At 44.4% G+C, this 27,264-nt stretch overlaps 1 protein-coding gene across 5 annotated transcripts in view; it reads right to left on the bottom strand.

Annotated features, from left to right (window-relative positions):
* Window positions 1-27,264, bottom strand: part of CUNH19orf44 (chromosome unknown C19orf44 homolog) — a 119,086-nt gene that overhangs the window by 64,290 nt on the left and 27,532 nt on the right. For 4 of the 5 annotated variants that reach the window (XR_012252327.1, XR_012252324.1, XR_012252328.1 and 1 more), the window contains exons 2-7: window positions 23,564-23,677; window positions 22,571-22,884; window positions 22,123-22,414; window positions 18,282-18,633; window positions 11,291-11,361; window positions 8,151-8,634 (exon numbers count right to left, since the gene is read on the bottom strand). Coding sequence is in view for 1 of the 5 variants with exons in the window: in XM_073655197.1 (XP_073511298.1) it covers window positions 8,151-8,634; window positions 11,291-11,361; window positions 18,282-18,633; window positions 22,123-22,414; window positions 22,571-22,884; window positions 23,564-23,668 (1,618 nt within the window). In the remaining 4 variants the exon portion in view is untranslated. The remainder of the gene's footprint in view (window positions 1-8,150; window positions 8,635-11,290; window positions 11,362-18,281; window positions 18,634-22,122; window positions 22,415-22,570; window positions 22,885-23,563; window positions 23,678-27,264) is intronic. The other variant, XR_012252329.1, reaches the window with a different exon arrangement.

Genomic DNA, 27,264 nt, shown 5'->3' with positions numbered 1-27,264 from the left:
GGACCTGGACACGAACTGAGGAACCTTGTTCATTCTGGATGCCATCAAATCTACATCGGGTGAGCCCCACCTTAGGCAAATCTGTCTGAAGACTGTTGGGTTTAGAGACCACTCGCTCGCAGAAAGGCCCTCACGTCTTGGGAAATCGGCTTCCTAGTTGTCCTCTCCAGGGATGTGCGCTACCGACATCGCCAGAAAGTTCTGTTCGGACCAAGACAGGATGAGAGATACCTCAGATATAACTGGCCTGCTTAGAGTTCCACCCTGCTGATTAATGTATGCCAAGGCTGTGGCATTGTCGCATTTAATGTGGACCGGGCAGCCCGACAGAAGATCCTGCCAATGAAGGAGGGAGAGATTAATGGCTTTGAGTTCTAGAAGCTTGATGGGGAGGGAGGATTCCTGAGCCTTCCAGCAGCCCTGAATCGTGAAATGTTGAAGTACTGCTCCCCAACCAAAGCTGGCTGGCGTCCGTCGTCACAATCTCCCAGTGTAACGGTAGAAATGATCTTCCGTGGCGAATGAGGGGAGAGTGTCGCCACAAGGCCAGAGACTCCTACCTGTGGGGAAACGAAGATGGGTCGGTCCAGAGAAGAATCCATCGTATCCCAATGGGGAGAGCGATTTGCAGACTCTCGCAGAATGCCGGGTAGGATGGGGCTTTGAACAGGAGGTCATATAGACAAGGGATAACTAGAATCTCCCTGTATTGAAAAATGGCCATGTGTCACAAATAATTTGGGGATTTGTGGCAGCTCTAGGTATACTGTAATTTAAATGTAGTTTTTTTCCTTTGGTCCAGCAAGGGTTAATGTTAGTCTCTTGCTGGCAGCCTTCTGAGGACTGTCAGCTGATGTTGGTTGGTGCCACTCCTACCTCCCTTTAAATAGCCACATGATCCATCAGCTGACCGCCGGTTATAGTTCATTCCATGCTGACCTCTTTGAAGGAGCCAGTCTCTGGAGAAGCTGTGTTGTTTGTTGCTGTTGCAGCAGTGAAGTTTCCGGTTGGAGAGCTAAGTGTATTCTAGGTTTTTGTTTCCCCATTGTTTGTGTTACCTTCCTCGTGTTAGGGCCAGTGAGGGCTTAGGCACGTGATCATGCATGGGGAGGTGGGGGGGGAGGGGCATCTAGGGACAATAGGGGAGCTTAGGGACAGACACAGGTTGGTGTCAGGAGGTGTCCCTTCCCTCGTCCCCTACCGTTAGGGCCTTCCTATCACCCCTTTGCATCTGTGAGTTGTGCTGTCTGCCGGACATCACCTCCCCAGAGAAGTAGTCAATTGGGGCAAATTTTGTGAGAACAGTTGCTTGGCTACTACTATCTCTGCTGTCTTGGTGAAACCTACTTCTCCTTCTCCGGTGGAGGTAGCTAAGGGGCTACCGGAGAATAGGGGTGAGACTCTACCCATACCCCAGGTTAACACTAGACCTCAGTGTCCTGTTGGGAGGATTGGTCTAAGGAAGTGGGGGTGGTGCATGTTACCACTGAGTCTCCTAAGTGTAGGAGTTTTGTGACATGGTGGGATACAAGGAGAGTACCATCTGGTTCCAAATGTACAGTGGGTACGGAAAGTATTCAGACCCCTTTAAATTTTTCACTCTTTGCTTCATTGCAGCCATTTGGTAAATTCTAAAAAGTTCATTTTTTTCTCTCATTAAAGTACACTCTGCACCCCATCTTGACTGAAAAACAGAAATGTAGAAATTTTTGCAAATTTATTAAAAAAGAAAAACTGAAATATCACATGGTCATAAGTATTCAGACCCTTAGCTCAGGCACTCATATTTAAGTCACATGCTGTCCATTTCCTTGTGATCCTCCTTGAGATGGTTCTACTCCTTCATTGGAGTCCAGCTGTGTTTAATTAAACGGATAGGACCGGATTTAGAAAGGCACACACCTGTCTATATAAGGCCTCACAGCTCACAGTGCATGTCAGACCAAATGAGAATCATGAGCTCAAAAGGAACTGCCCAAGGAGCTCAGAGACAGGATTGTGGCAAGGCACAGATCTGGCCAAGGTTACAAAAGAATTTCTGCATCACTCAAGATTCCTAAGAGCACAGTGGCCTCCATAATCCTTAAATGGAAGAAGTCTGGGACCATCAGAAGTCTTCCTAGACCTGGCCGTCCAGCCAAACTGAGCAATCGTGGGAGAAGAGCCTTGGTGAGAGGTAAAGAAGAACCCCAAGATCACTGTGGCTGAGCTCCAGAGATGCAGTAGGGAGATGGGAGAAAGTTCCACGAAGTCAACTATCACTGCAGCCCTTCACCAGTCGGGCCTTTATGGCAGAGAGGCCCGACGGAAGGCTCTCCTCAGTGCAAGACATCTAAAAGCCAGCATAGTTTGCTCAAAAACACATGAAGGACTCCCACACTATGAAAAATAAGATTCTCTGGTCTGATGACACACAGATAGAACTTTTTGGTGAAAATTCTAAGCGGTATGTGTAGAGAAAACCAGGCACTGCTCATCACCTGCCCAATACAATCCCAACAGTGAAACATGGTGGTGGCAGCATCATGCTATGGGGGTGTTTTTCAGCTGCAGGGACAGGACGACTGGTTGCAATTGAAGGAAACATGAATGTGGCCAAGTACAGAGATATCCTGGATGAAAACCTCTTCCAGAGTGCTCTGGACCTCAGACTTGGCCGAAGGTTCACCTTCCAACAAGACAATGACCCTAAGCACACAGCTAAAATAACAAAGGAGTGGCTTCAGAACAACTCTGTGACTATTCTTGACTGGGCCAGCCAGAGGCCTGACCTAAACCCAATTGAGCATCTCTGGAGAGACCTGAAAATGGCTGTCCACCAACGTTCACCATCCAACCTGACGGAACTGGAGAGGATCTGCAAGGAAGAATGGCAGAGGATCCCCAAATCCAGGTGTGAAAAACTTGTTGCATCATTCCCAAGAAGACTCATGGCTGTACTAGCTCAAAAGGGTGCTTCTACTCAATACTGAGCAAAGGGTCTGAATACATATGACCATGTGATATTTCAGTTTTTGTTTTTTAATAAATTTACAAAAATTTCTACATTTATGTTTTTCAGTCAAGATGGGGTACAGAGTGTACATTAATGAGAAAAAAAATGAACTTTTTAGAATTTACCAAATGGCTGCAATGAAGCAAAGAGTGAAAAATTTAAAGGGGTCTGAATACTTTCTGTACCCACTGTACGTGTGGTTTATTACCACGTTCAGGTCCGGACCTGTGTGTGAATGAGTATGTGTGGGTGTCCACTAAAAACATCAGGTGGAAGTACGCTTCGGGGACTCTGGGTTCTACGGTGATGGCTTGGTATAGGGTTACGTCAGTCCTCAGCCCTACAACCTTCCAGTTGGAGTTACCCCCAGTGAGGAGTTTCCTTAACGTATTCCACAGGTCGCCGATTAGGCTCCGGAGGCGCTACAAATCTCCTAAGTCATTAACATCACAGTCAGTCTGCGTTGGCTGAAACCTTGAGGACCAAGGGTCTACGGAGGTGAATACGGTTTCGTGGTGTTCCTGCCGTATGTCATTTCCGGACAAGTCCGGTCTTGAGCGTCCTGAGGCCCCTCGTAGAAAAAGGGGTACTGTCACAAATAATTTGGGGATTCGTGGCACCTCTGGGTATGCTGTAATTTAAATGTATTTTTTTCCTTTGTTCCAGCAAGGGTTAATGTTAGTCTCCTGATGGCAGCCTTTGATGACAATCAGCTGATGTTGGTTGGTGCCACTCCCACTTCCCTTTAAATAGCCACATGATCCATCAGCTGACCGCCGGTTATAGTTCATTCTATGCTGACCTCTTTGAAGGAGCCAGTCTCTGGAGAAGCTGTGCTGTTCGTTGCTGTTGCAGCAGTGAAGTTTCCTTTAGGAGAGCGAAGTGTATTCTATGTCTTCTCATTGTTTGACTCCTTCCTTGTGTTGTCTTATTGTAGTGGTGAGACTAGTGTCTCACTGGCCTGCGCACTAGCCAGGTTAAGTCCAGGGCCAGCAAGGGCCATCGTGCATGGGGTGGGTGGGTTTTGGGGAAGAACCTGTCTGGGTAGGATAGGGGAGTTTTGGGACAGACACAGGTTGGTGTCAGGAGGTGTCCCTTTCCTCGTCCCATACCGTTGCATCCGTGAGTTGTGCTGTCCGCCGGACATCCCCTTGTCCGTCCGTGACACCATGACAGCCTCCATGATCTTCGTGAACACCCTGGAAGCGGTGGCTAGGCCAAAGAGAAGAGCCGTCAACTGGAAATGGGAATTTCGGACTACGAAATTAATCTTTGGTGAGATGCACAAATGGGAATGTGGAAGTAGGCATCCTGGATGTCTAAAAAACAAAAAGAAACTCTACAGGCTATATGAAGGCTATCACTGAACGGAGAGACTTGTTCCTGAAGTGGCGAAGACGAAACTGCTTGTTCGCGAGCTTGAGGTTCAGGATGAGACAGTTGGACCCGTTCTTCTTGGGGACTACAAAAAGGTTTGAATAAAAACTTGAGAAGCATTCCTGAAGGGGAATGGGAATGAAGACGCTTGCTTGGCAGAGAACGGAGATAGCCTGGAAAAAAAACCTGGAACAAGGGAGGGTGTCAGGGGGATACCGCAACAAATTAGGGTCAGACGATCGCAGCGTCTGGTGAAACATACACCTGCGGTAGTTAAAATGGCTTGATCATCATATTAGCAGTTCTGGCTTTCTTTGCTCTAGTCCTGTAGGGGTAAAACTGCTTAGTTGGACTCCTGGAGTTCAAGGTTTTGGGTTGTATCAGATGTTCTGGGTTCCTTACTAGTGATGAGCGAGCATGCTCGTTACTCGAGATTTACGAGTATGCTCGGGTGTTTTCAGAGTATCTTCAGTATGCTCGGGTGTTATGTTTCAGTCACGCCATGCGCATGATTTGCGACTGTTTGACAGCTTTAATACATGTGAGGAATGCCTGTTTCTTAGGCATTCCTCACATGTATTAAAGCTGTCAAACAGTCGCAAATCATGAGCACAGCGTAACTAAAACATAACACCCGAGCATACTGAAGATACTCGGCGAGAACCCGAGCATGCTTGCCGAAAGGGTTAACAGAACATGCTTGCTCATCACTATTCCTTACTCCCAGCATGTATAAGAACCCTCCTCCTTGTTTCTGACCTTGCCAGTGATAGTTTGACTTCCTGGTTCGTGGTGAAGGAGAAAGTTCAATGTTTGGCGTTGGCGGTTGGAGAGTTTTTTGGAGATTGTGGCGTGGAGTTGGTTTGCGTGTTTTTCCTTATGCTTTCATATTTGGTTTTCCCTTCCTATACCTCCTCTGTTTCCCACTCTGTTTTGTGAGTGTATTTGCATGATTGTAGATTTCTTTTATCCCTGTCTGTTAACTCTGTCTGGTTAGTGTTAGCCCATACACTTCGGCCTCACACCTCCCTGGTTGGGGAAGGGAACGGATAAGATAGGAGCATAGCAAGGTAAGAGACTCCGGTGCCTTCACCATCAGAAGTAATCCAGCGGACAGGGAAAGCCTAGGGTTCCCCTAGTTTGAGGGATCGGGTAGGTGCTCACAGTCCCTAGTCATTATGTGACAGAGGGGATCCTTTGGCTCAGAAATCGAAGAAGCAATAAGGAAGGAGGGAGAAAAACTATTTATAACCAGAGAAAATTACCTCTCTGACCTAGGAGTCGTCGACTACGGAAAGCCACGTCCCAAAAAAGAAGGAAACGGCCACCCAGAGAGGATTTCCAGGTGGGAGCGACCCATCATGCAGAGGAGAAAATGTTAGATCTAGTTCTGGAAGATCTGCTCAACTGACTACGTGATCACCAGGAAGTAGCTGGTTTAAAGGAAGGCCTTCTCTTCTCTTGTTTAACAGGAGGAGATTTATCCCGTCGTTTGGAGCCAACAGTAGACGAACATTGACAAAAGGAACTTGGGCAGGGGAAGAAAAGCTTTTCTTGTCAGTAGCGTCAGCAGTTATCTGATCCAATTGGAATCTGTACGAAAAGATGCGACCCCTGGAAGGGGAGGCTAGAGAGATTTTTTGGATGCGGAGTCTGCATTCCATGCCTTTAGCCATAGGACCAGAAGTAAGGCTACAATCTTGCTGGACTCCATGGCAGAGCACTTGGTAGCATCAAGGAACGCAGTGAGAAGATATTTTCCTGCGTGGACAATCTGACCTGCCAGGTCCGCTAACACAGAAGGCGCAGCACCAGAGAGGATGCTTTGATGTAGGAATTTCGCCCAGGCAGAGACAGAATTAGAGACCCAGTTAGATGTGAAGGCAGGGCAGAGCTAAATCCGCAGCTTTGAAGGCAGACTTGGCCAAGGACTCGACGTGTCTATCAGTGGGATCCTTGCGAAAGGCTCCATCAGAGAGAGGAAGGATCGTGTCGGTGGATAGCCGGGACAACAGAGGATCCAAATTGGAGGCTCAGCCCATGTCTTGAGGAGGCCAGAGGGGAAGGGGTACAAAATATCTATACATATCCTTGTCTAAAAAACGCTTTTCCGGATGTTGCCAATCCCTAGAAAAAACCCTGCCAAACTCCTTGTCATTGGAGAACACCCGTGGTAGGAGCTTAACTTTTTTAAACAGTCTCCTTGACATGTAAGGTCCGATTAACAGCCAGAATTAGACTATCCATTATGTCACGGAGCTTGGAGACCTGGTCAGAGTTGAGATCAGAGTCCGACTCAGAACGGAGGTTTGATTGCTGTGATGGGAAATGGGGGCTAACCTGGAGGAGGTGGAATTAGGAAACCCAGAAGAGGAGCTGGTACGCGTCCGCTTTTTGGACCTCTTGTGCGATCTGCCATGGTGGAGTGGATTGACGGGTGAGTCTGATTCGCCTTAAGAGACAATCTGAGCACCAGTGATGACTGATGGGATAGGCAGACGCTCTAAGTCTAAGACCAAAGACTGAGATACCTTGGTTAGGTCAGGGAGAGACTATGATAGAGCTGCGGCCTACTCAGGAGGAGGGGGAGGCGTGCTCTCATCGTGGGCAGAAGGGGCTCCAGTGGGTCCGGCGTAATGGGGGCTGCAATCTGAGCAAAGAGCTGTTTGCTGACCAGAGGACAGCCTTTTATTGCAGGAAGAGCAGACAGAATGCAAGACTATTAGGGAGAAGGGTGGGAGAAATTCTCCCTGAGATTATAGGCATGAAAAGGAAAAAGGAATGTTGAAGTAATGGTAGTTGGAGAGCTAGTGTAGCAAGTAGACCGCACGCATCCAAATGGCTGAGCAGAGGCGGGGTGGGCGGAGCCTAGAAGGACAAGTGACGGGAAGGCCTCTAGGACCCGGCACAGGGCGGAAAGGATGCAGAAGACCCTACAAGCCCAACACGTTCGGGAACTTTGACCTAGGAGCCCCCACCACCAAAACCTGGAAGGAGTTGAGAGTACCCGATTCTAAAGAAGTGTCCTGACTTCTTCTTTAAAGTCATCAAAAGGCCTGGGTAGGAGAGTCACTGGGATAAAGGTACGTCTTCCCTCCATGTACGAATCTCCCTAGCGTGCCAGAGTTGGGTGGCGAAGACCGCACGCATGGATACCCCAAATGCTCTTGATGTGTGTTGGGGTCCTGCCGCTTAGACCAGAGAGGATACGATGTAGATCAGACCACACTGCTCTCTCAGTTTCTATGTGGGATGACAGAGTGGCATTTCCACTTTGTTGCCCAAAATCACATGCTGTATCTGAAAGAAAAAGAAAAACAAACCTATAAAAGGTAGAAAAGGGTCTGGAAACGGAACAGTGTCTGCATCCTACGGACAGTGAGCTAAAACTGATTAGCTTGGTATAAGTTAGTGGGTGTATGCTAATGAGAAGGCGTTCACTTTTTTGCCTAGTGTAAGCCTTAGGCCACAGCCCCACTATCACTATTTGGTCAGTATTTTTTCTCAGGAGTGGGAGCCAAAACCAGGTGAGGAACAATCAGAGAAAAGGTATAATAGAAACAAGCCACCAATTCTGCATTTATCACCCACTCCTGGTCTTGGCTCCCACTACGGAGAAAAAATACTGACTAAATACTGATAGTGGGGCCGTGGCCTTAGTTGCAGCATGATACACCCATGGCTTCCTGTGTCTCCCAATGAAGCAATAGAGAAAAAAAGTTTGCAGCTAATCAGAGCTAATATTAATTTAGCCTAATTCACATGAAATAATACTTACAATGTGGCCAATGATAAGTGAATCCAGCATCACTGGTCTGCACAGCAATTTCCTTTACTGTTACTCTCTGTATGTTCTCAGCCATTTTTTTCCACGGTCCTGCTTTGTTGGATGGAGTATAGGAATGATGTGAGAAGACGACAGATTTTTTTGCAGATAAAGATTTAGAGTATAAATATGAATCAGATTTTGAATTATGTTCAGTCTCAGTAAGCACAGAGCCTTCAAAATCCTCTGAATACACAGAATTAACGGTGGATTCATCTGCGGGTTCTGGAATGTAATGCTCAGAAGACCTGGAGTCAACTCTGTGTCGCTGGGTTAAAATTTCAAAATCTTCATTTGTCTCAGATTGTACTTCTGCAACAGATTCCCCTTCTGAGGTAGACAGTCTCGTGAATGACTTTACATCTCTACTAAAGGCATATCCTTTGTCATGAGCAAGTGAGGGATGCATAAAAACCTTTGGCTTTTCCCTAATTATCTGGGGTAGGAAAAAGCTTAGTTATCAAAATGAAAACAAAGGTTGGTTCCATAACACTATTTTGTAATATTCATTTTAGAAAATTGGTTAAGTCAATAAAAATACATATGTTTCAAAATTTTATTGCTTAGAAGTTAACCCCATTCACGACTTTGGACATATACAGTACAGACCAAAAGTTTGGACACACCTTCTCATTTAAAGATTTTTCTGAATTTTAATGACTATGAAAATTGTACATTCACACTGAAGGCATCAAAACTATGAATTAACACAGGTGGAATTATATACTTAACAAAAAAGTGTGAAACAACTGAAAATATGTCTTATATTCTAGGTTCTTCAAAGTAGCCACCTTTTGCTTTGATGACTGCTTTGCACACTCTTGGCATTCTCTTGATGAGCTTCAAGAGGTAGTCACCGGAAATGGTTTTCACTTCACAGGTGTGCCCTGTCAGGTTTAATAAGTGGGATTTATTGCCTTATAAATGGGGTTGGGACCATCAATTGTGTTGTGCAGAAGTCTGGTGGATACACAGCTGATAGTCCTACTGAATAGACTGTTAGAATTTGTATTATGGCAAGAAAAAAGCAGCTAAGTAAAGAAAAGTAAGTGGCCATCATTACTTTAAGAAATGAAGGTCAGTCAGTCTGAAAAATTGGGAAAACTTTGAAAGCGTCCCCAAGTGCAGTTGCAAAAACCATCAAGCGCTACAAAGAAACTGGCTCACATGAGGACCTCCCCAGAAAAGGAAGACCAAGAGTCACCTCTGCTTTTGAGGATAAGTTTATCCAAGTCACCAGCCTCAGAAATCGCAGGTTAACAGCAGCTCAGATTAGAGACCAGGTCAATGCCACACAGAGTTCTAGCAGCAGACACATCTCTTCAACAACTGTTAAGAGGAGACTTTGTGCAGCAGGCCTTCATGGTAAAATAGCTGCTAGGAAACCACTGCTAAGGACAGGCAACAAGCAGAAGAGACTTGTTTGGGCTAAAGAACACAAGGAATGGACATTAGACCAGTGGAAATCTGTGCTTTGGTCTGATGAGTCCAAATTTGAGATCTTTGGTTCCAACCACTGTGTCTTTGTGTGACACAGAAAAGGTGAACGGATGGACTCTACATGCCTGGTTCCCACCGTGAAGCATGGAGGAGGAGGTGTGATGGTGTGGGGGTGCTTTGCTGGTGACACTGTTGCGGATTTATTCAAAATTGATGGCATACTGAACCACTATGGCTACTACAGCTTCTTGCAGCGGCATGCTCTTCCATCCGGTTTGCGTTTAGTTGGACCATCATTTATTTTTCAACAGGACACTGACCCCAAACACACCTCCAGGCTGTGTAAGGGCTATTTGACCAAGAAAGAGTGATGGGGTGCTAAGCCAGATGACTTGGCCTCCACAGTCACCAGACCGGAGCCCAATTGAGATGGTTTGGGGTGAGCTGGACCGCAGAGTGAAGGGAAAAGGGCCAACAAGTGCTAAGCATCTCTGGGAACTCCTATAAGATTGTTGGAAGACCATTTCCGGTGACTACCTCTTGAAGCTCATTAAGAGAATGCCAAGAGTGTGCAAAGCAGTCATCAAAGCAAAAGGTGGCTACTTTGAAGAACCTAGAATATAAGACATATTTTCAGTTGTTTCACACTTTTTTGTTAAGTATATAATTCCACATGTGTTAATTCATAGTTTTGATGCCTTCAGTGTGAATGTACAATTTTCATAGTCATGAAAATACAGAAAAATCTTTAAATGAGAAGGTGTGTCCAAACTTTCGGTCTGTACTGTAGGTACGTCCAAGGTAGTGTCCCTGCATTTGATATTATTATTATTATTTGATGCGGGCTCCGGAGCTGAGCCCACATCTGTCCCTGCATGACAGCTGATCTAATCAGTTGTCATGTGCCTCTAACAGCACCCCTCCACCCGCGGCTGTTAGCCAGTTAAATGCGACTGTCAATCTTTCACAGCGGCATTTAACACACGCCGATGGGTTGTCATGACAGTCGGGAGTCAGAAGAAGACCCCCGTGCCTGTCATTGTAAATCTCCTATGAACGCCGGCCATCATGATTTATGCTACACATAGCAGGGTTTCAGTCCTGCTATGTGTAGCACATGCGGTTGGATGATCGCAGCTTCAAGTCTCCTCAGGGGATTATTGCAGCCAGTAAAAAGTTTTAAAAAATATCTAAAAAAAAAAAGTTCAAATCACCCCCCTTTTGCCCCATTCCAAATAAAAACCATAAAAAATACACATTTGGTATTGCTGGGTTCAGAAATGTCCAATCTATAAAAATATGAAGTAAATTAATCCGATTGTTAAAAAGCGCAATGAGAAACATGGAGATTTTTTTTTTTTTTTTTTTACAAATTTCTGATTTTTTTTCACGACTTATAACCTTTACATGTTTGGAATCTGCGCACTCGTACGGACCTGGAGAATCATAGTGGCAGGTCAGTTTTAGCATTTAGTGAACATTGTAAATACAAACCCCAAAAACAATTGTGGAATTGCACTTTTTTGAAATTGGAAAGGAGGGGGAGGAAAAAAAAACAAAACAAAACAAAAAAAAAAAACAGAAAATCACAAGGTGGTGAAGGGGATAATACTAGTTTATTTTACAAAAATTGAGAAAAAGGAATACCTAACCTTCACTTTTGTCTCCTTTGCGTCTATAGGGAGTGCCAGGTCATCCAAACTTAGAATATTCAGTTTAAAATCTAAAAAGTAAAGTAAAGTAAACGATAAAACTATACAGTAAAAATAGATACTAGTCAGAATATGACAAAATGCAAAGCAATCATATCAATGAAAGATGCCATCTTCTTAAGAATAGGGACTGGTTGCCACCCTCATAACATGTCAAGTATATCAATTTGTAAAAATAAGCAAGAACCCAATTAATGATCACATTTCTGTAAACATATAGGTAGAAGTGTAATAAAAAAAAACAAAGAAAAAAATCCAAACTTTTGGAGAGTCAGGCTGTGTGCCCACTATGAGTTTTTCAAGCTTTTTTGCTGCAGACTTTCCGCAGCGAAAACGCTTAAAAAAAGCTTGGTAATACGTGCCCCATGGTCCCCAATGATAATCCGCATGTGTTGTGCACATGCTGCGGAAATTTCCGCTGCAGATTATCATTGCGGAAAAATACGCGGCATGTCCATTATTTTTGCGGACACACAGCGTAATCGCCACCATTGACTTGCATTGAAACGCTTGATATCTGCGTCACTACATGTGCACATGTGGATATTAAGCGATTCAATGTGCGGATGGTACCTGGGTCTGGAGAAGAGGAGACTCTCCTCCGGACCCGGGTACCATAGAACCTGTTAAAAAAAAGAATTTAAAATAAAAAATAAACATTATATTCACCTTCTGATGGCCCCCGGTCTCCTGTACGGCTCGCGATGGTCTAAAAGGACCTTCCATGACGTCATGACCTGTCACATGACTAAATGACGTAATGAAAGGTCCTTTTAGACCATCGCGAGCCATACAAGAGACCGGGGGCCATCGGAAGGTAAGTACAATGTTTATTTTTAACATTTTTATTCTTTCTTTTAACTATTACTTGGTCACACTATATAGATTCATGCCGGTTGCGTGGATTTATATAGTGTGACCAAGTTGACAAGCACTTTCCAAGTGATGCTAAAATCGCTTGGAAAGCGCTTGTCAACCCGCATGCGGAAATGCATGTGAAGAACGCTTCACAAACGCTTCTACCTGACAGGAAAAACGCATGTAAAATCCGCATGTGTTTTTCCTGCCAGGAAGATGCGGAAAAAATCTGCATCGTGGGCACTTAGCCTTAGGGCACAGTCAAACGGCCGTATAAATCGGACAGAAATGGGAACCCAGTGCATAGACTGGCCGGCGGCTCTCCTGACCCGCGCATAACAGCTTCATGCATTTCTATGCAGCTGTCACTCTCTGCTCAGGAGAGCCGCTGGACAGCCTGTGCACTCTGGTCCGATCTCTGTCCTCCGATTTATACAGCTGTCTGACTGCGCCTTTATAAAGCTACACTGGGAGCACAGGAAAAAAAAACCCACACCAGTTATAGAATCATAGAATGGTAGAGTTGGAAGGGACCTCCTGGGTCATCTGGTCCAACCCCCTGCTCAAAGCAGGATTCACTAAATCATCTCAGACAGATATCTGTCCAGCCTCTGTTTGAAGACGTCCATTGAAGGGGAACTCACCACCTCTCGTGGCAGCCTGTTCCACTCATTAATCACCCTAACTGTCAAAAAGTTTTTTCTAATATCTAATCTGTGTCTCCTCCCATTTAGTTTCATCCCATTGCTTCTAGTCTTTTCTTGTGCAAATGAGAATAAAGATGATCCTTCTACAATGTGACAGCCCTTGACATATTTGTAGACAGCTATTAAGTCTCCTCTCAGTCTTCTTTTTTGCAAGCTAAACATTCCCAAATCCTGTAACCGTTCCTCATAGGACATGGTTTGCAGACCAGTCACCATTCTGGTCGCTCTTCTCTGAACTTGCTCCAGCTTGTCTATGTCTTTTTTAAAATGTGGTGCCCAAAACTGTACACAGTATTCCAGATGAGGTCTGACCAAAGAGGAGTAAAGACCGATAATGACTTCACGTGATCTAGACTGTATGCTTCTGTTAATACATCCCAGAATTGTATTTGCCTTTTTTGCTGCTGCATCACACTGTTGACTCATGTTCAGTCTATGATCTATTAGTATACCTAAGTCTTTTTCACATGTACTGTTGCTTAGCTCTATTCCTCCCATTCTGTATATGCTTTTTTCATTTTTATTGCCCAGATGTAGTACTTTGCATTTTTCCCTGTTAAAAACCATTCTGTTGGTTGCTGCCCACTGCTCCAGTTTATTTAGGTCTTTTTGAATCCTCTCTCTCTCTTCTCTAGTATTAGCTAGAGAAGTTCTCACCTCCCAGACCAGCTACTGATTATATAAAAGCATCGTTGATCTGGGAGTTGAGAGTTGCTCTTGTGCCTTTTGTAATGATCTTCTAAGGTCAGCAGATATAAATTTAGTACATTTTTAACCCCTTAACGACAGCCGATACACCTTTTCACAGCGGCAGCTAAGGGTACTTACTCCTCAGCGCCGTGAAAATGCGTCGTTGAGGAATAAGGCTGTAGCGCCCCCCAGAGTTGGAAATTATATTATAATTATATATATTATTTACATGTCAGAGGAGAGAAAAATGAAGCCTACCGAGCTCTCCCGGTACCTCCACCGTCCCCACGGATCTCCTGATCCATCCCCTGGCCCTCCGTCATCTGTCTGTAGAAAAATAATGGCGGGCGCATGCTCCCCACCGAGATCTGCTGGCTGGTGCCCGGCAACAATAGGGAATTTTCCCTATTGGTTCCTTTTGATCACTGTGATAAATCCTATCACAGTGATCAAAAGAAAAAAAATAATAAATTAAAGTCCCCTTTGTCCCCCCCTTAGTTAGATAAAAAAGATACAGTAAAAAAAAAAAATATTTATTTTTCCATTCTTTGCAGTTAGGGTTAGGTTAGGGTTAGAGTTGTGTAAGGGTTAGAGTTGTGTTAGGCTTACGGTTAGGATTAGGGTTAGGTTAGGGTCAGGATTAGGGTTAGGGTTGTATTAAGGTAAGGGCTCATACCCATATGTGAGAAAAAAAAACGTCCGATTTCTGGACCGAAAAAAAAGGACGAGTGTCATGCAAGCATCATGCGATTTTCATGAAAGGACAGGGCGATTTTTCACACCTAGCATCAGTATGAAATCCGTATATAATGCATTTTTTTTCTCTGCAACTATTATTCTACAATCATTTACAGGACCATTTACAGTGTTCTATGCTACACAATGGTAAAGTAGCCATAAAAATCGGATGACATACGGATGGTCCGTGTGCCGTCCGTTTTTTTTTTCTAGCACCCATTGACTTGCATTGGCGAGTCTCGTCCGATATACAGTGCTGGCCAAAAGTATTGGCACCCCTGCAATTCTGTCAGATAATACTCAGTTTCTTCCTGAAAATGATTGCAATCACAAATTATTTGGTATTATTCTCTTCATTTAATTTGCTTGCAAGGAAAAAGCACAAAAGAGAATGAAGCAAAAATCAAATCATTGATCATTTCACACAAAACTCCAAAAATGGGCCAGACAAAAGTATTGGCACCTTCAGCCTAATACTTGGTTGCACAACCTTTAGCCAAAATAACTGCGAACAACCGCTTCCGGTAACCATCAATGAGTTTCTTACAATGCTCTGCTGGAATTGTAGACCATTCTTCTTTGGCAAACTGCTCCAGGTCCCTGATATTTGAAGGGTGCCTTCTCCAAACTGCCATTTTGAGATCTCTCCACAGGTGTTCTATGGGATTCAGGTCTGGACTCATTGCTGGCCACCTTAGAAGTCTCCAGTGCTTTCTCTCAAACCATTTTATAGTGCTTTTGGAAGTGTGTTTTGGGTCATTGTCCTGCTGGAAGACCCATGACCTCTGAGGCAGACCCAGCTTTCTCACACTGGGCCCTACATTATGCTGCAAAATTTGTTGGTAGTCTTCAGACTTCATAATGCCATGCACACGGTCAAGCAGTCCAGTGCCAGAGGCAGCAAAGCAACCCCAAAACATCAGGGAACCTCCACCATGTTTGACTGTAGGGACCATGTTCTTTTCTTTGAATGCCTTTTTTTTTCCTGTACACTCTATGTTGATGCTTTTTCCCAAAAAGCTCTACTTTTGTCTCATCTGATCAGAGAACATTCTTCCAAAACGTTTTAGGCTTTCTCAGGTAAGTTTTGGCAAACTCCAGACTGGCTTTTTTTTAAGAAGTGGGGTCTTCCTGGGTATCCTACCATACAGTCCCTTTTCATTCAGACGCCGACAGATAGTACGGGTTGACACTGTTGTACCCTCGGACTGCAGGGCAGCTTGAACTTGTTTGGATGTTAGTCGAGGTTCTTTATCCACCATCCGCACAATCTTGCGTTGAAATCTCTCGTCAATTTTTCTTTTCCGTCCACATCTAGGGAGGTTAGCCACAGTGCCTTGGGCTTTAAACTTCTTGATGACACTGCGCACGGAAGACACAGGAACATTCAGGTCTGTGGAGTTTGACTTGTAGCCTTGAGATTGCTCATGCTTCCTCACAATTTGGTTTCTCAAGTCCTCTGACAGTTCTTTGGTCTTCTTTCTTTTCTCCATGCTCAATGTGGTACACACAAGGACACAGGACAGAGGTTGAGTCAACTTTAATCCATGTTAACTGGCTGCAAGTGTGATTTAGTTATTGCCAACACCTGTTAGGTGCCCTAGGTAAGTTAGAGGTGCTGTTAATTACACGAATTAGAGAAGCATCACATGATTTTTCAAACGGTGCCAATACTTTTGTCCACCCCCTTTTTTAGGCTTGGTGTGGAATTATATCCAATTTGGCTTTAGGACAATTCTTTTTGTGTTTTATTCATTAAAGACAAATTAAATGAAGAGAATAATACCAAAGAATTTGTGATTGCAATAATTTTCAGGAAGAAACTGAGTATTATCTGACAGAATTGCAGGGGTGCCAATACTTTTGGCCAGCACTGTACATGGCAATATGCAGCATGCTGCGATTTTTTTCTCATCCAGATTCCAGCTGAGAAAAAAAATTGTGGATGAACAGGGACTCATAGATTAACATTGGTCAGAGTGCAATCCGATTTTTTATCGGATTGCACTCGTCCGTTTTTCACGCAGATGAGTATGAGCCCTTTAGGGTTAGGATTTTTTCAAAAGTAAAGAAAAAAAAATGATGACGATATGGCGACTAGTGTTGAGTGCAAGTGCTCGCTACTTGAGTTTGTACCGAGTATAGCGGGTGCTCAAGTGACATGCTCGAGTCTCTGCCCCGCATGTTTCGCGGCTGTTATACAGCCAAAAAAAAAACACGTGGGGATTGCCTGCCATACACAAACAATCACCGCATGTTTTTTTGGGTGTCTAACAATCGTGAAACATGCTGGACGGGGACTCGAGCACTCGCGATACTTGGTGCATACCAGAGTTCCCGATACAAACTCAAGTAGCGAGTACTTGTGCTTAAGACTAATGAAAACATATTCAATATGATGACCTAATGTTATCAAATTCTGTGTCGTACCTCTGAGTTCAAAATGTTCACCTTGATAAAATCCTTGAGAGGTGTAGTTTCCAAAATGGGGTCACTTGTGGGGGGTTTCCACTATTTAGACACAACAGAGGCTCTCCAAACGCGACATGGCGTCCGTTCTAGATTCCAGCCAATTTAGCGTTCAAAAAGTCAAACAGTGCTCCTTCCCTTCCGAGCCCTGCCGTGCACCCAAGCAGTGGTTTTCCCTCACATATGGGGCATAGGCGTGCTCAGGAGAAATTGCACGACAAATTGTTTTCCATTTTTTCTTGTTACCCTTGTGAAAATAAAAAAAATTGGGTCTGAAGTAAAATTTTTGTGAAAAAAAGTTAAATGTTCATTTTTTCCTTTCACGTTGCTTCAGTTCCTGTGAAGCACGTGAAGGGTTAATAAACGTCTTCAATGTGGTTTTGAGCACCTTGAGGGGTGAAGTGTTTAGAATGGTGTCAATTTTGGGTATTTTATGTCATATAGACCCCTCAAAGTCACTTCACATGTGATGTGGTCCCTTAAAAAAAAATGGTTTTGTAAATTTTGCTGGGAAAATGAGAAATCGCTGGTCAACTTTTAACCCTTATAACTTCCTAACAAAGAAAAAATGATGCTTCAAGAATTGTGCTGATGTAAAGTAGACATGTGGGAAATGTTATTTATTAACTATTTTGTGTGACATATCTTTCTTTTCAAGGGCATAACAATTCAAAGTTTGAAAATTGCTAAATTTTCGCCAGATTTGCATTTTTTTCACAAATAAATGCAAGTGATATTGAAGAAATTTTACCACTATCATGAAGTACAATATGTCACGAAAAAACAGTCTCAGAATCAGGGGAATACGTTGAAGGGTTCCAGAGTAATTACCTCATAAAGTGACACTGGTCAGAATTGTAAAATTTGGCCTGGTCATTAAGGACCTAATTGGCTCGGTTACTAAGGGGTTAAACATTTTATCTTGGACTGCAACCAATGATGTGGTCCAGGCACTGACAAGTTTTAAATGGTGGTGCAACGGTAACGGGAAAAAAAAAAAAAAGAAGCCAAGATGCATCTTTTCTGGAATGCTCGGTGAGTGTACCTACATTCATTAGGATAAATGTGATTACCTGAATTTAGGCTGTTGTGACAGGTTCTCTTCTGGCAAACTTACATTGTCATTATTGCTATAGTTTACAGTTCCCTTAGTACCACCTAGATGACCAATTCAAATAACCTCAAAGATCCCTCATTCACAATCTCAACAATATTAACATGGGTCTAGAGGAGAGGGTGTTCTGATTGCTGTATCCAAACATCCCCATCAGATGCACATTTATAGAAAATATCCGTATGAAAACTACTGGTAGGACGGGCCTTTCATCTGTGAAATTTTCAACTCGCAACTGTCAAACAATTGTCAAGACAAAGACACGTAGTTTAACAATTTTTCAGAATTTGTTTTAACTTGTGTACCTAAATATCATTACAATGCAACTTATGCCAGTAAGAAAACTGAACCTTACCATTGGAGCTTGCACTGCTATCATCCTCAGGTCTGGAGAAGAGCTCATCGAGGGATTTCATGGTACTCCTTTGGGACACAGGTGTTCGACTTCGTCTCCCCAGCCTTGTCCTTGAAGATGGACTGCTCAATGAGCTTCTTACAGATGGTGACGGAGATCGAGATCTGAACCGAGTTAAGGAATGTGTTCTTCTTGGAAACCTAGGGCTTCCATAGCTAGGGGGTGATGGTGTTCTAGAATTTAAGCGGGAAGGGGAGCGGCGAGGAGAAACAAATGCCATAGTAGAGGGACTATGACGAAGATTTCTGCGAGGGGTTGATTTGCTGGGAGGCGAGGGTGTCCTAGGTGGTTTCTAACGTAAAGGAAATAAAACATTCATACAGAATATTACAAATTGAAATATCCAAAACTATAAGGAATTAAATAGTATAATTTTGATACAATACATCTATAATATAACTGTACATGCATCCCTCTGTCCGAAGCCTCTATAGACTGCGCGTGCGCAGTCTGGCTCCAGACAGAAGACCGCATCCAGCCGGTACAGGTAAGAGGAGTTTATGGCGCCGGAGATCGCGGTATGCGTAGGCACTGAATGCATACTGCGATCTCCGGCGCCATAAGGACATACTTACCCGACCCGGAGGAGTGTTGCTGCGGCGCCTCTGTTCTGGCCGGAAGCTGGGGGCGGACTGCGGCGTCGGAATCGATGCCATTTTACTGAAGACACATTTGCAGTGCGGCTTCAACAAAATATCGCCGGACAGCGCGGTAAGGGCACGCGTGTACTCCGGCGCCACACTCCTCCCCCGGCCTCTGGCAGAACGGGACGCAGCGCTGGAGCACAGAGAAGAAAGGTAAGTAGAAGTGCTTGTTTTTTTTGTGTGTGTGCAGCATGATGGGGAGGAGGAGTACGATACGTACCAGGATTGGGGAATTAGGGGTACCATGCTTACCAGGATACGGATGAGGGTTAACATACATACCAGGATTGGGGGATGAGGGGGGCCATACATACCAGGATTGGAGGATGAGGGGGGCCATACATACCAGGATTGGGGGATGAGGGGTACCATGCATACCAGGATAGGGATGAGGGGGTACCATGCATACCAGGATAGGGATGAGGGGCAATACACATACCAGGATAGGGATGAGGGGCAATACACATACCAGGATAGGGATGAGGGGGGCCATACATATACCAGGATTGAGGATGAGGGGGGCCATACATATACCAGGATTGAGGATGAGGGGGGCCATACATATACCAGGATTGAGGATGAGGGGGGCCATACATATACCAGGACTGAGGATGAGGGGGGCCATACATATGCCAGGATTGAGGATGAGGGGGGCCATACATATGCCAGGATTGAGGATGAGGGGGGCCATACATATGCCAGGATTGAGGATGAGGGGGGCCATACATATGCCAGGATTGAGGATGAGGGGGGCCATACATACCAGGATTGAGGATGAGGGGGGCCATACATACCAGGATTGAGGATGAGGGGGGCCATACATACCAGGAAAAGCGGTGCCATGCATACCAGGATAAGGATGAGGGGTGCCATCCATACCAGGATAAGGATGAGGGGTGCCATGCATACCAGGATAAGGATGAGGGGTGCCATGCATACAGAGATGGAGGGGTGCCATGCATACCGGGTAAGAGAAGTATATGGCGCCGGAGATCATGGTATGCGTAGGCACTGAATGCATACCGCGAGCTCCGGCGCCAGAAGTACATACCTGACCCGAAGGAATGTTGGCGTGGCACCTCTGTTTTGGTCCGAGTCTGGGGAAGGAGTGCGCGGTCGGAATAGGCGCATGTGCATAGCGCGCTATCTGGCGCTATTTTAGTGAAGACACATTGGCGCCGGACAGCGCGGTATGGGCACACTCTGGCGCCACACTCCTCCCCCGGCCTCCGGATGGGGGCTGCACATAACAGGCTGGGGGTGGCACGTAGCAGGCTGGGGGCGCATTATACCAATAAAAATGCTCGCCACCCGGGCAATAGCTAGTGTTATATATATGTTGCAGCCAGAACTTTGAAAGTGAAGATTTTAAGCTCTACTCTTATATTCTAGTTGCAGCGAGAGTTAATAGTATAAGTATAATATCTGTCCTTAGCAAGAATTACAGCTAATTTATATTGGTTGTTCATGTCTTAGGCTCAATTCAAACCATGTTCAGAAGAACTGTATGAAATGGTCCAGCTGAAAGTACAGCAAGACGTATATAAATACAGTTACACACATGTGCCACTACCTGCCTAAATGTGTATTGAAAGGCAAAGTCAACATACCTTTGGCATAGCTTTAGGCATTAAAGGAAATCCGTATGTAAGATCAATCCCCCAAACTGCATATATGGGCATGCAGGTCTCTTAAAGGGAACCAGTTACTTTATGAAAAAAAAAATAAAAAAAATTGCTATTTACCTGCAGACATGCAGTTAATCTGCCAGCCTTAATGCTGAGCCGCTGTCAGTCAGTACCAGGGGCGCGGATACAGCTGCAGGTCTCTATTCACAAAGCGGTGACTGAACCCGTGCCAGCGTTACCCCCATTATGACTGGAACCTGGATGCTGCCCGGGTGGGAATAAAGTTAATTTCCTCCTGGCAGCGTGGGTCCAAATACTGCCACCCGGTAGGTTCACAATGCTATTAACCTGTATATTAACCCTATATCTGCAGGTTGGTAGCATTTTTTTTTTCTTGACTGGTTCTCTGTAAATGCAAATTGATTCACACTTTTAGATTTACTTTTCTGTTGCTGCATTCTTAAGATATTAGCATTTTCATTCATATGCAAATGAGGTGTTAAGTGTTCTGAGCATAACAAAGTATTATGGAGCCACTGCCTCTCTAGGTTGTTTCTCTGTCCAGCACCAGCCTCTTTCAAGTGCCAGGCAAAGAATAAAGACAGTGAGCTTAAGAGGCGGGTACTAGGCGGAGAAACAACCTAGGGAGGCAGAGGATCATTACATGCTGTTACATCCAGAGAACTTAGAGGTTGTCCACTACTTTTTCACTGATGACCCATCATTAGGATGGGTCATTCATATATGATCGGTCAGGGTCCGGCGCCCGGCCGATCATCTGTTCACAATGTCTACGGCCAGAACTGCTCGATTGCGGAACTGCTCAGTCTTCTGATAGTGGCAGTGGCATGGTACTGCACATCCGCCTCAAATTCAAATCAATAGAAGGCGGATATGTAGTAGCCTGCTGCTGCCGCCACTATCAGAAGATTGAAAAAACCTGGGAGTCTGAACCTTTGGTTTTTTTATCAGAAGATTGAGCAGCTCCACAATTGAGCAGTTCAGGCCAGACGCCGCTGATACTGAGAACAGATGATCAGCGGGGGTGCCAGACTCCAACGGATCAGACATTGATAACCTATCCTGAGGATAGGTCATCAATAAAAAAGTAGTGGATAACCTCTTTCAACGTATCATTTGCATAAGAATAAAAACACTAAATTCTCTGGAATGCAGCAACAGATAGCAGTTCTGAACAAGAAGGTAACAATGCATTTACATTTCAAAGACATGCATTCCCATTTAGGCGGTATGGGGGTTGATCTTACTGATACCCATCAGTGCATGACATATGTGGATTAAGCTAGATCCACACTGCCTTTAGTCTGGGTGTTCAAGATCCAGATGGAGTCCCTGACTGTGCCTCATAATATTCTGTGGCTCTAAGATTTCAGTTTTCCAACAAATTTAGCCTCCTTTCTTGTGGTGTCCATTTTTTTTTAGCCAAAAACAAAAGCAATAGGAAAAAGTATTGCAAAAAAAATAAAATAAACAAGAAACCAAACTCACTGGAAGCTTCCACCATCTTTCATCATTTTCTGAAAATTCCACTGAGCTGCCAACAAGATGAAGCATTTCTTCCTCCTCGCTTTCCAAAGGTCCTGGCTTACTATTCACTGGTTTGTTCCTAACACCATGCCTGTTGTTCTGTCTTACAGGCTGTGGCTCCATTATGTTAACTTTCTTTTTCAGAAATTTATTTTCACGACTGCTGAAATCACTACTTGATCTATTAGAGAAAGGTCTTTCTTCAGATGTCCTTATTTCAGAGTCGTTCTCAGAAACGTCAATGTCTAATTTTCTGTAAAAGTAAAGCCATGACATGTCAAAATGCTGCACATAAACCAGATGAAAAGAAAAGCAATAAAATCTCTCAGGTTTTCTATTTCTCTTTTTTATAGCACTCCAAAGGAAAAAGGAAGAGCCAAAAGATAATAGTAAAGCAAAGCAACCTTACCTGAATCGATGTCTGCTCTCAATTTCTGCCAACCTCCTCAGGGCTGCACTGGTTGGCATCTTCGACTGGACAGGCTGGGGATTGGCAGGCTTTTTGGCCTCAATTGTGATAACTGCACTGCTCTTTAGGTCATTTCTAGATGGTGTTTTCTTCTTTAGAAACCTACTCTGGGTCCCTGATACCGGCTGAGGACTAGCAAAAGCTCTGTACTTTTCGCTCTCCTGTTCTTCGGTTGACATGTCGCTCAGGTCAGCATCTGATGGCTGGGAGAGTTTTAAAGCATTGGTCTTCTTGTTAAGTGCAAGCATATATTCCTACAAATGCAAAACAAATAAATTAATTATCTAAACCCTAAGTGAAACCCAAAGTGGAAGTAATTCTTACCTATAGATTACTCTAAGGGCTCACTTACTTGTCAGTTTTTCGCCTATGAGTGCTATCCATGCTCTTCATGGATAATGGATAACACTCACACCTATGATAGTCTACGGGGCTATTCACATGTCTGGGATTTTTTGCTGACAAAGTGGTCCGTGCACAATTGGGAAGATATGTCTGATTTTGATCTGAGTGCTGTCCGAGCGCTGTCCGTTTTTAATGGACTGATAGATTGGAGAACCTTTTTGTCCTTCCTCATCAGAGAAAAACTAATGAAACTCAGGCACTGAGACCGATGTTCTTGTAAGTAGATGTTCACATTCTTATATTGAATTTTGTCATTCTGATTCCTCAAAGCAACAGAAAAATGGAATCCAAGCTGTGACTGATCAGTCATATGAGATCCGTCAGGTTTCATCATCTTACAAGAAAAAAAATAATACTGCATGCTACACTATTTTTTTGTCAAATGTGAAGGAGACTGCAACAAATGCTCCTAAAAACGAAACCATCATTGTGAACACATACTTACTCTCAACTTTTTACCACAGTTCGCATCTATCCCTCATCACCTGGACTAATAAAAAACAAATAAAGCACTTGCAGAACAGAGACCTGTAGTTCATCTGCGGGAGCCTTGGGTTTTACCGGAACTCTCTGACCAGAAAGCTGGGCCTGTGCTCGAGCCAGGGCTGAACTCCTCATTCCACTTTGGGCCATTTTGTCCTGCTGAAGAAGAATAATCCCAAAATATAGATCATTAACAGTTCCTTGACATTTGTACTGTAATAGCGCTGTGTGCAAACCATCTTAAAGGGCCACTTTATCTTTAGTATAACTGATGTGTTGGGGATATATTTACCATATATATTAGTAAGTGGCCAAAATTACACACATTCTCCTCTTGTGCCTGTGTTGCAGTCTTCTTCACACAGTCGTGTCCATAAAATGGTCGATGAAGGAGTTTCATGTGACCAGACCTGGCCATCATTCTCCTCCCATTGAAAAAACAGCTTTATCATGTGCAGTGTTTTCAATGGGAGACTGACAGACAGGACTGGTCACCTGCTCATCCATCAGCTGCCATTTTTAGAAAAGGAGATATGTGCAGTCTACAATTGCATGAGAAGAACCTATAATACATATATATTAGAAAGTGACACACAATCATGTCCCCAACACATCTGTTAACATCATAATAAGGTGTCAACCCCTTTAAATATGGAGCATAGATACCAAATGAATGAGAGCAAACACCTTTGGCTGCACCATATCATGTGAACAGTGAGGAAGTCAAATACACTCCATCATTACAAGCCATACATAGCCATACACCAATATAACTGCACAAAGGAAAAACGGGAAGTTGTGTTTTGACCAAGTCAAGATGCTACCTTCAAGGAAATAAGTTGCCTTATGATACAAGAATGTTAAACCTTTTGCTGCCAGTCTGGTACTGGATATTTTGCATGAAGCTTCTCCAAATGTCTGACTAAAAGGTTGACTCAGACAGTTTATCCACAAAAGAGATTCCAAAAGTTCAAGTTGTATGAAGTTCACACTTTGGCCCTTATTCATCAAAGCAATTGAAAGGAATCTGTCAGTAAAATTAACTCTTTTAAGCCATCTATATTCAGGTCTTATGATGCTGAATAAAATGATATCTTGATATAGGAGATCCAATGTGAACTTTGTCTCATTACAAAACACATTTGCAGGTGTCTTCTCATAGTGCTTCAGCTTCCATCTAACAGGCAGTCAGTGTTTGTGTTTAAGGGGGAGAGGAAGTACAGCAGAAGACAAAACTATGAAAGAACTGAAAATGTGTTTGTAATGAGACAAAGTTCACTTCTGCTGTACTGTGTTATTGTGATCTCACTGCAGATTTTGTGATTTTATGAGAGCAAAGTGTCGGCCATTACATGTCTCACACTCGTAAAGCCCCCTTTCATGTAAAATAAGTCTGGAAGCAGATTCTCATGCACATCAGTGCTGGCCTACAGATAATAACTCATTTAAATATCAGAAAAACATGGATTTCTCTAGAATAAGACATTGGATTGCAGTTACCAAGGTATTCGTTTATTCAGCTTCCTACGACCTGCGTGCCTTTATATAGGGCTTAGGAGGGTTAGTCCTACTCACAGAATCCATTCAAGGGCCTGTGCACACGTTGCAGATTTTCGAGTTTTTGACGCATTTTTTTATTCTGCAAAAAAGGGCAACAGTATTTACCCTCTGTGCTTAGCTCCTCCTCCTGGCCAGGACAGCTTCCCGCTCTCTGTCTGCTCCTGTTTTCAGCCTCTGCAGATTGAAGTCTGTACACACTGTGCTCGGAGCTCCTGCAGCTTCTCACTTAGGGTATGTGCACATGATGCGGTTTTTATGTGTTTCCGCAGCGGAAAAACCGCCGCGGAAACACATTAAAACCGCATGTTAATAGGTCTGCCATGTATAGCAATGGTAATCCACATGTGCTGTGCACATGATGCGGAAATTTCTACTCCGGATTACCATTGCGGCAAAAAACCACAGCAGGACCATTTATTGCGCGATTCCGCCGCAAATTCGCTCCCATTGACTTGCATTGAATCGCAGCAAACCCGCATGTATAATATCTATACATGCGGATTAGCTGAGTTTCAATGAAAATCAATAGCGCAAAATCGTGCCGAAATCGCGCTGCGGGTGGTACCCAGGTCGGGAGAGGAGGCTGCTACTCCTCTCATCTGACCGCTACTCTGGCTGATAACAGCGAGAGCAGCGTGGATAGGAGTTGCTGTTCCCAGTCCGCGTAAAAAAAAAAAGTAAAAATAAAAAAATAAACCTGTATACTCACCTGTCCCAGTGGCCACCGGTGTCCTCCTGGTCCCCGGCGGCGATGTCTTCAGTCCGGCGGCCAGCAGTACACTGCTGGGAGAGGGCTCGCTGCCAGGACCTGCGCTGACGTCACTGATCACCTGATCGGTGACTTCAGCGATCACCTGATGGTCACGCGAACATCAGCTGATTGCCAACCCCAGTGACCTACTGCAGCAATGTACACTGGTGGATGATTTTACACCCGGTCAGTGTACATTGCCGTCTTCTACAGCAGTGACATCAGTGATGGCTGATGTCCCTGCTGTAGAAGTGACCCAGATCGCCATGGGACACTCGTCGGCGGTACGTGAACTGCGTCATTGAAGGCGGACAGGTGAGGGATATGTTTGGTTTTTTACGTTTTTTTCAGGAGATCGAGGGCTTTGCAGAGGCGTGTAATAAAAAAAAATAAATTGTAGAACAGTGTCAGTTTTATTTCATCAAAATAATTTATTCTGGCTGTGTCTTTTATTGAAAAAGCGCCAACTATTTTACTACGCGGTTAGTAATGGGGCGTCTTATAGACGCCCTCCATTACTAACCTGGGCTTCACGTCAGCCGCCAATACAAGGCTAAAGTGAACCCCAACCCCACTGCCACCACTACAGGGCAGGGGGAAGAGAGAGGCTAAGTGCCAGATTTGGCGCATCTTATGGATGCGCAATTTCTGGGACTGCTGAGGGGTGATATTAATTGCCGCGGAGGGGCTAGTATCCATGGTCCTTCCCTGGCTATTAATATCAGCCCGCAGCTGTCTAGTTTAGCCTTTGCTGGTTAGATTTTATAGGGGGAACCCATGTCAATTTTTTTCTGGGGTCCACCTGTAATCTAGCCACTAAAGGCTAAACAAACAGCTGTGGGCTGATATTAATAGCCAGGGAACATTGTTGGCTAATGGCCCCTTCCCCGGCTACTAATATCAGCCCCCAGCGGTCGGCTTTCCCTCTGCTGGTTATAAAAATGACGCAGGAGCCCACGGCATTTTTATTTTCAATTTTAGGCTCTGTGCCTACGATCCGGACATAGCAGCGCTTTGGACGCAATTTTTTCTGCGTCCAAGACATTGCATTCTATTGAAAGCAGGTAAATCCAGATGTGTTCACTGAACCATGCGGATTTACCACATTCAATACTTTCTAGTGGTCAAATTTCTGTTGCGCACACTAGCGACTCCACAAGAGAATTTGACATGCTGTGGTCCTGAAAGACGCGCTGCATATCAGTGTCCACGGGTGATTCGCAGCCTCTGATGCACGCATAGTGGACATGGGATTTCTAGAGATCCCATCCACTATGCTGTAACTGGACGCTGAGGTTTTGACGCTGTATAGACACGCAGCGTCAAACCGGCAGCGGCTCCTGACTGTGGCCACGTACCCAAACTCACCCACAGCATGTCAATTTCTGTAGCGGACACGCTAGTCTCCGCTGCAGATTTTGACCAGTTGAAGTGA

The sequence above is a fragment of the Phyllobates terribilis genome, unplaced genomic scaffold (assembly GCF_046119375.1).
Source record: "Phyllobates terribilis strain yellow unplaced genomic scaffold, ASM4611937v1 Scaffold_1__5_contigs__length_1240528914, whole genome shotgun sequence".
Lineage (NCBI taxonomy): Eukaryota > Metazoa > Chordata > Amphibia > Anura > Dendrobatidae > Phyllobates > Phyllobates terribilis.
This window is presented reverse-complemented; position numbering and strand designations above follow the sequence as displayed.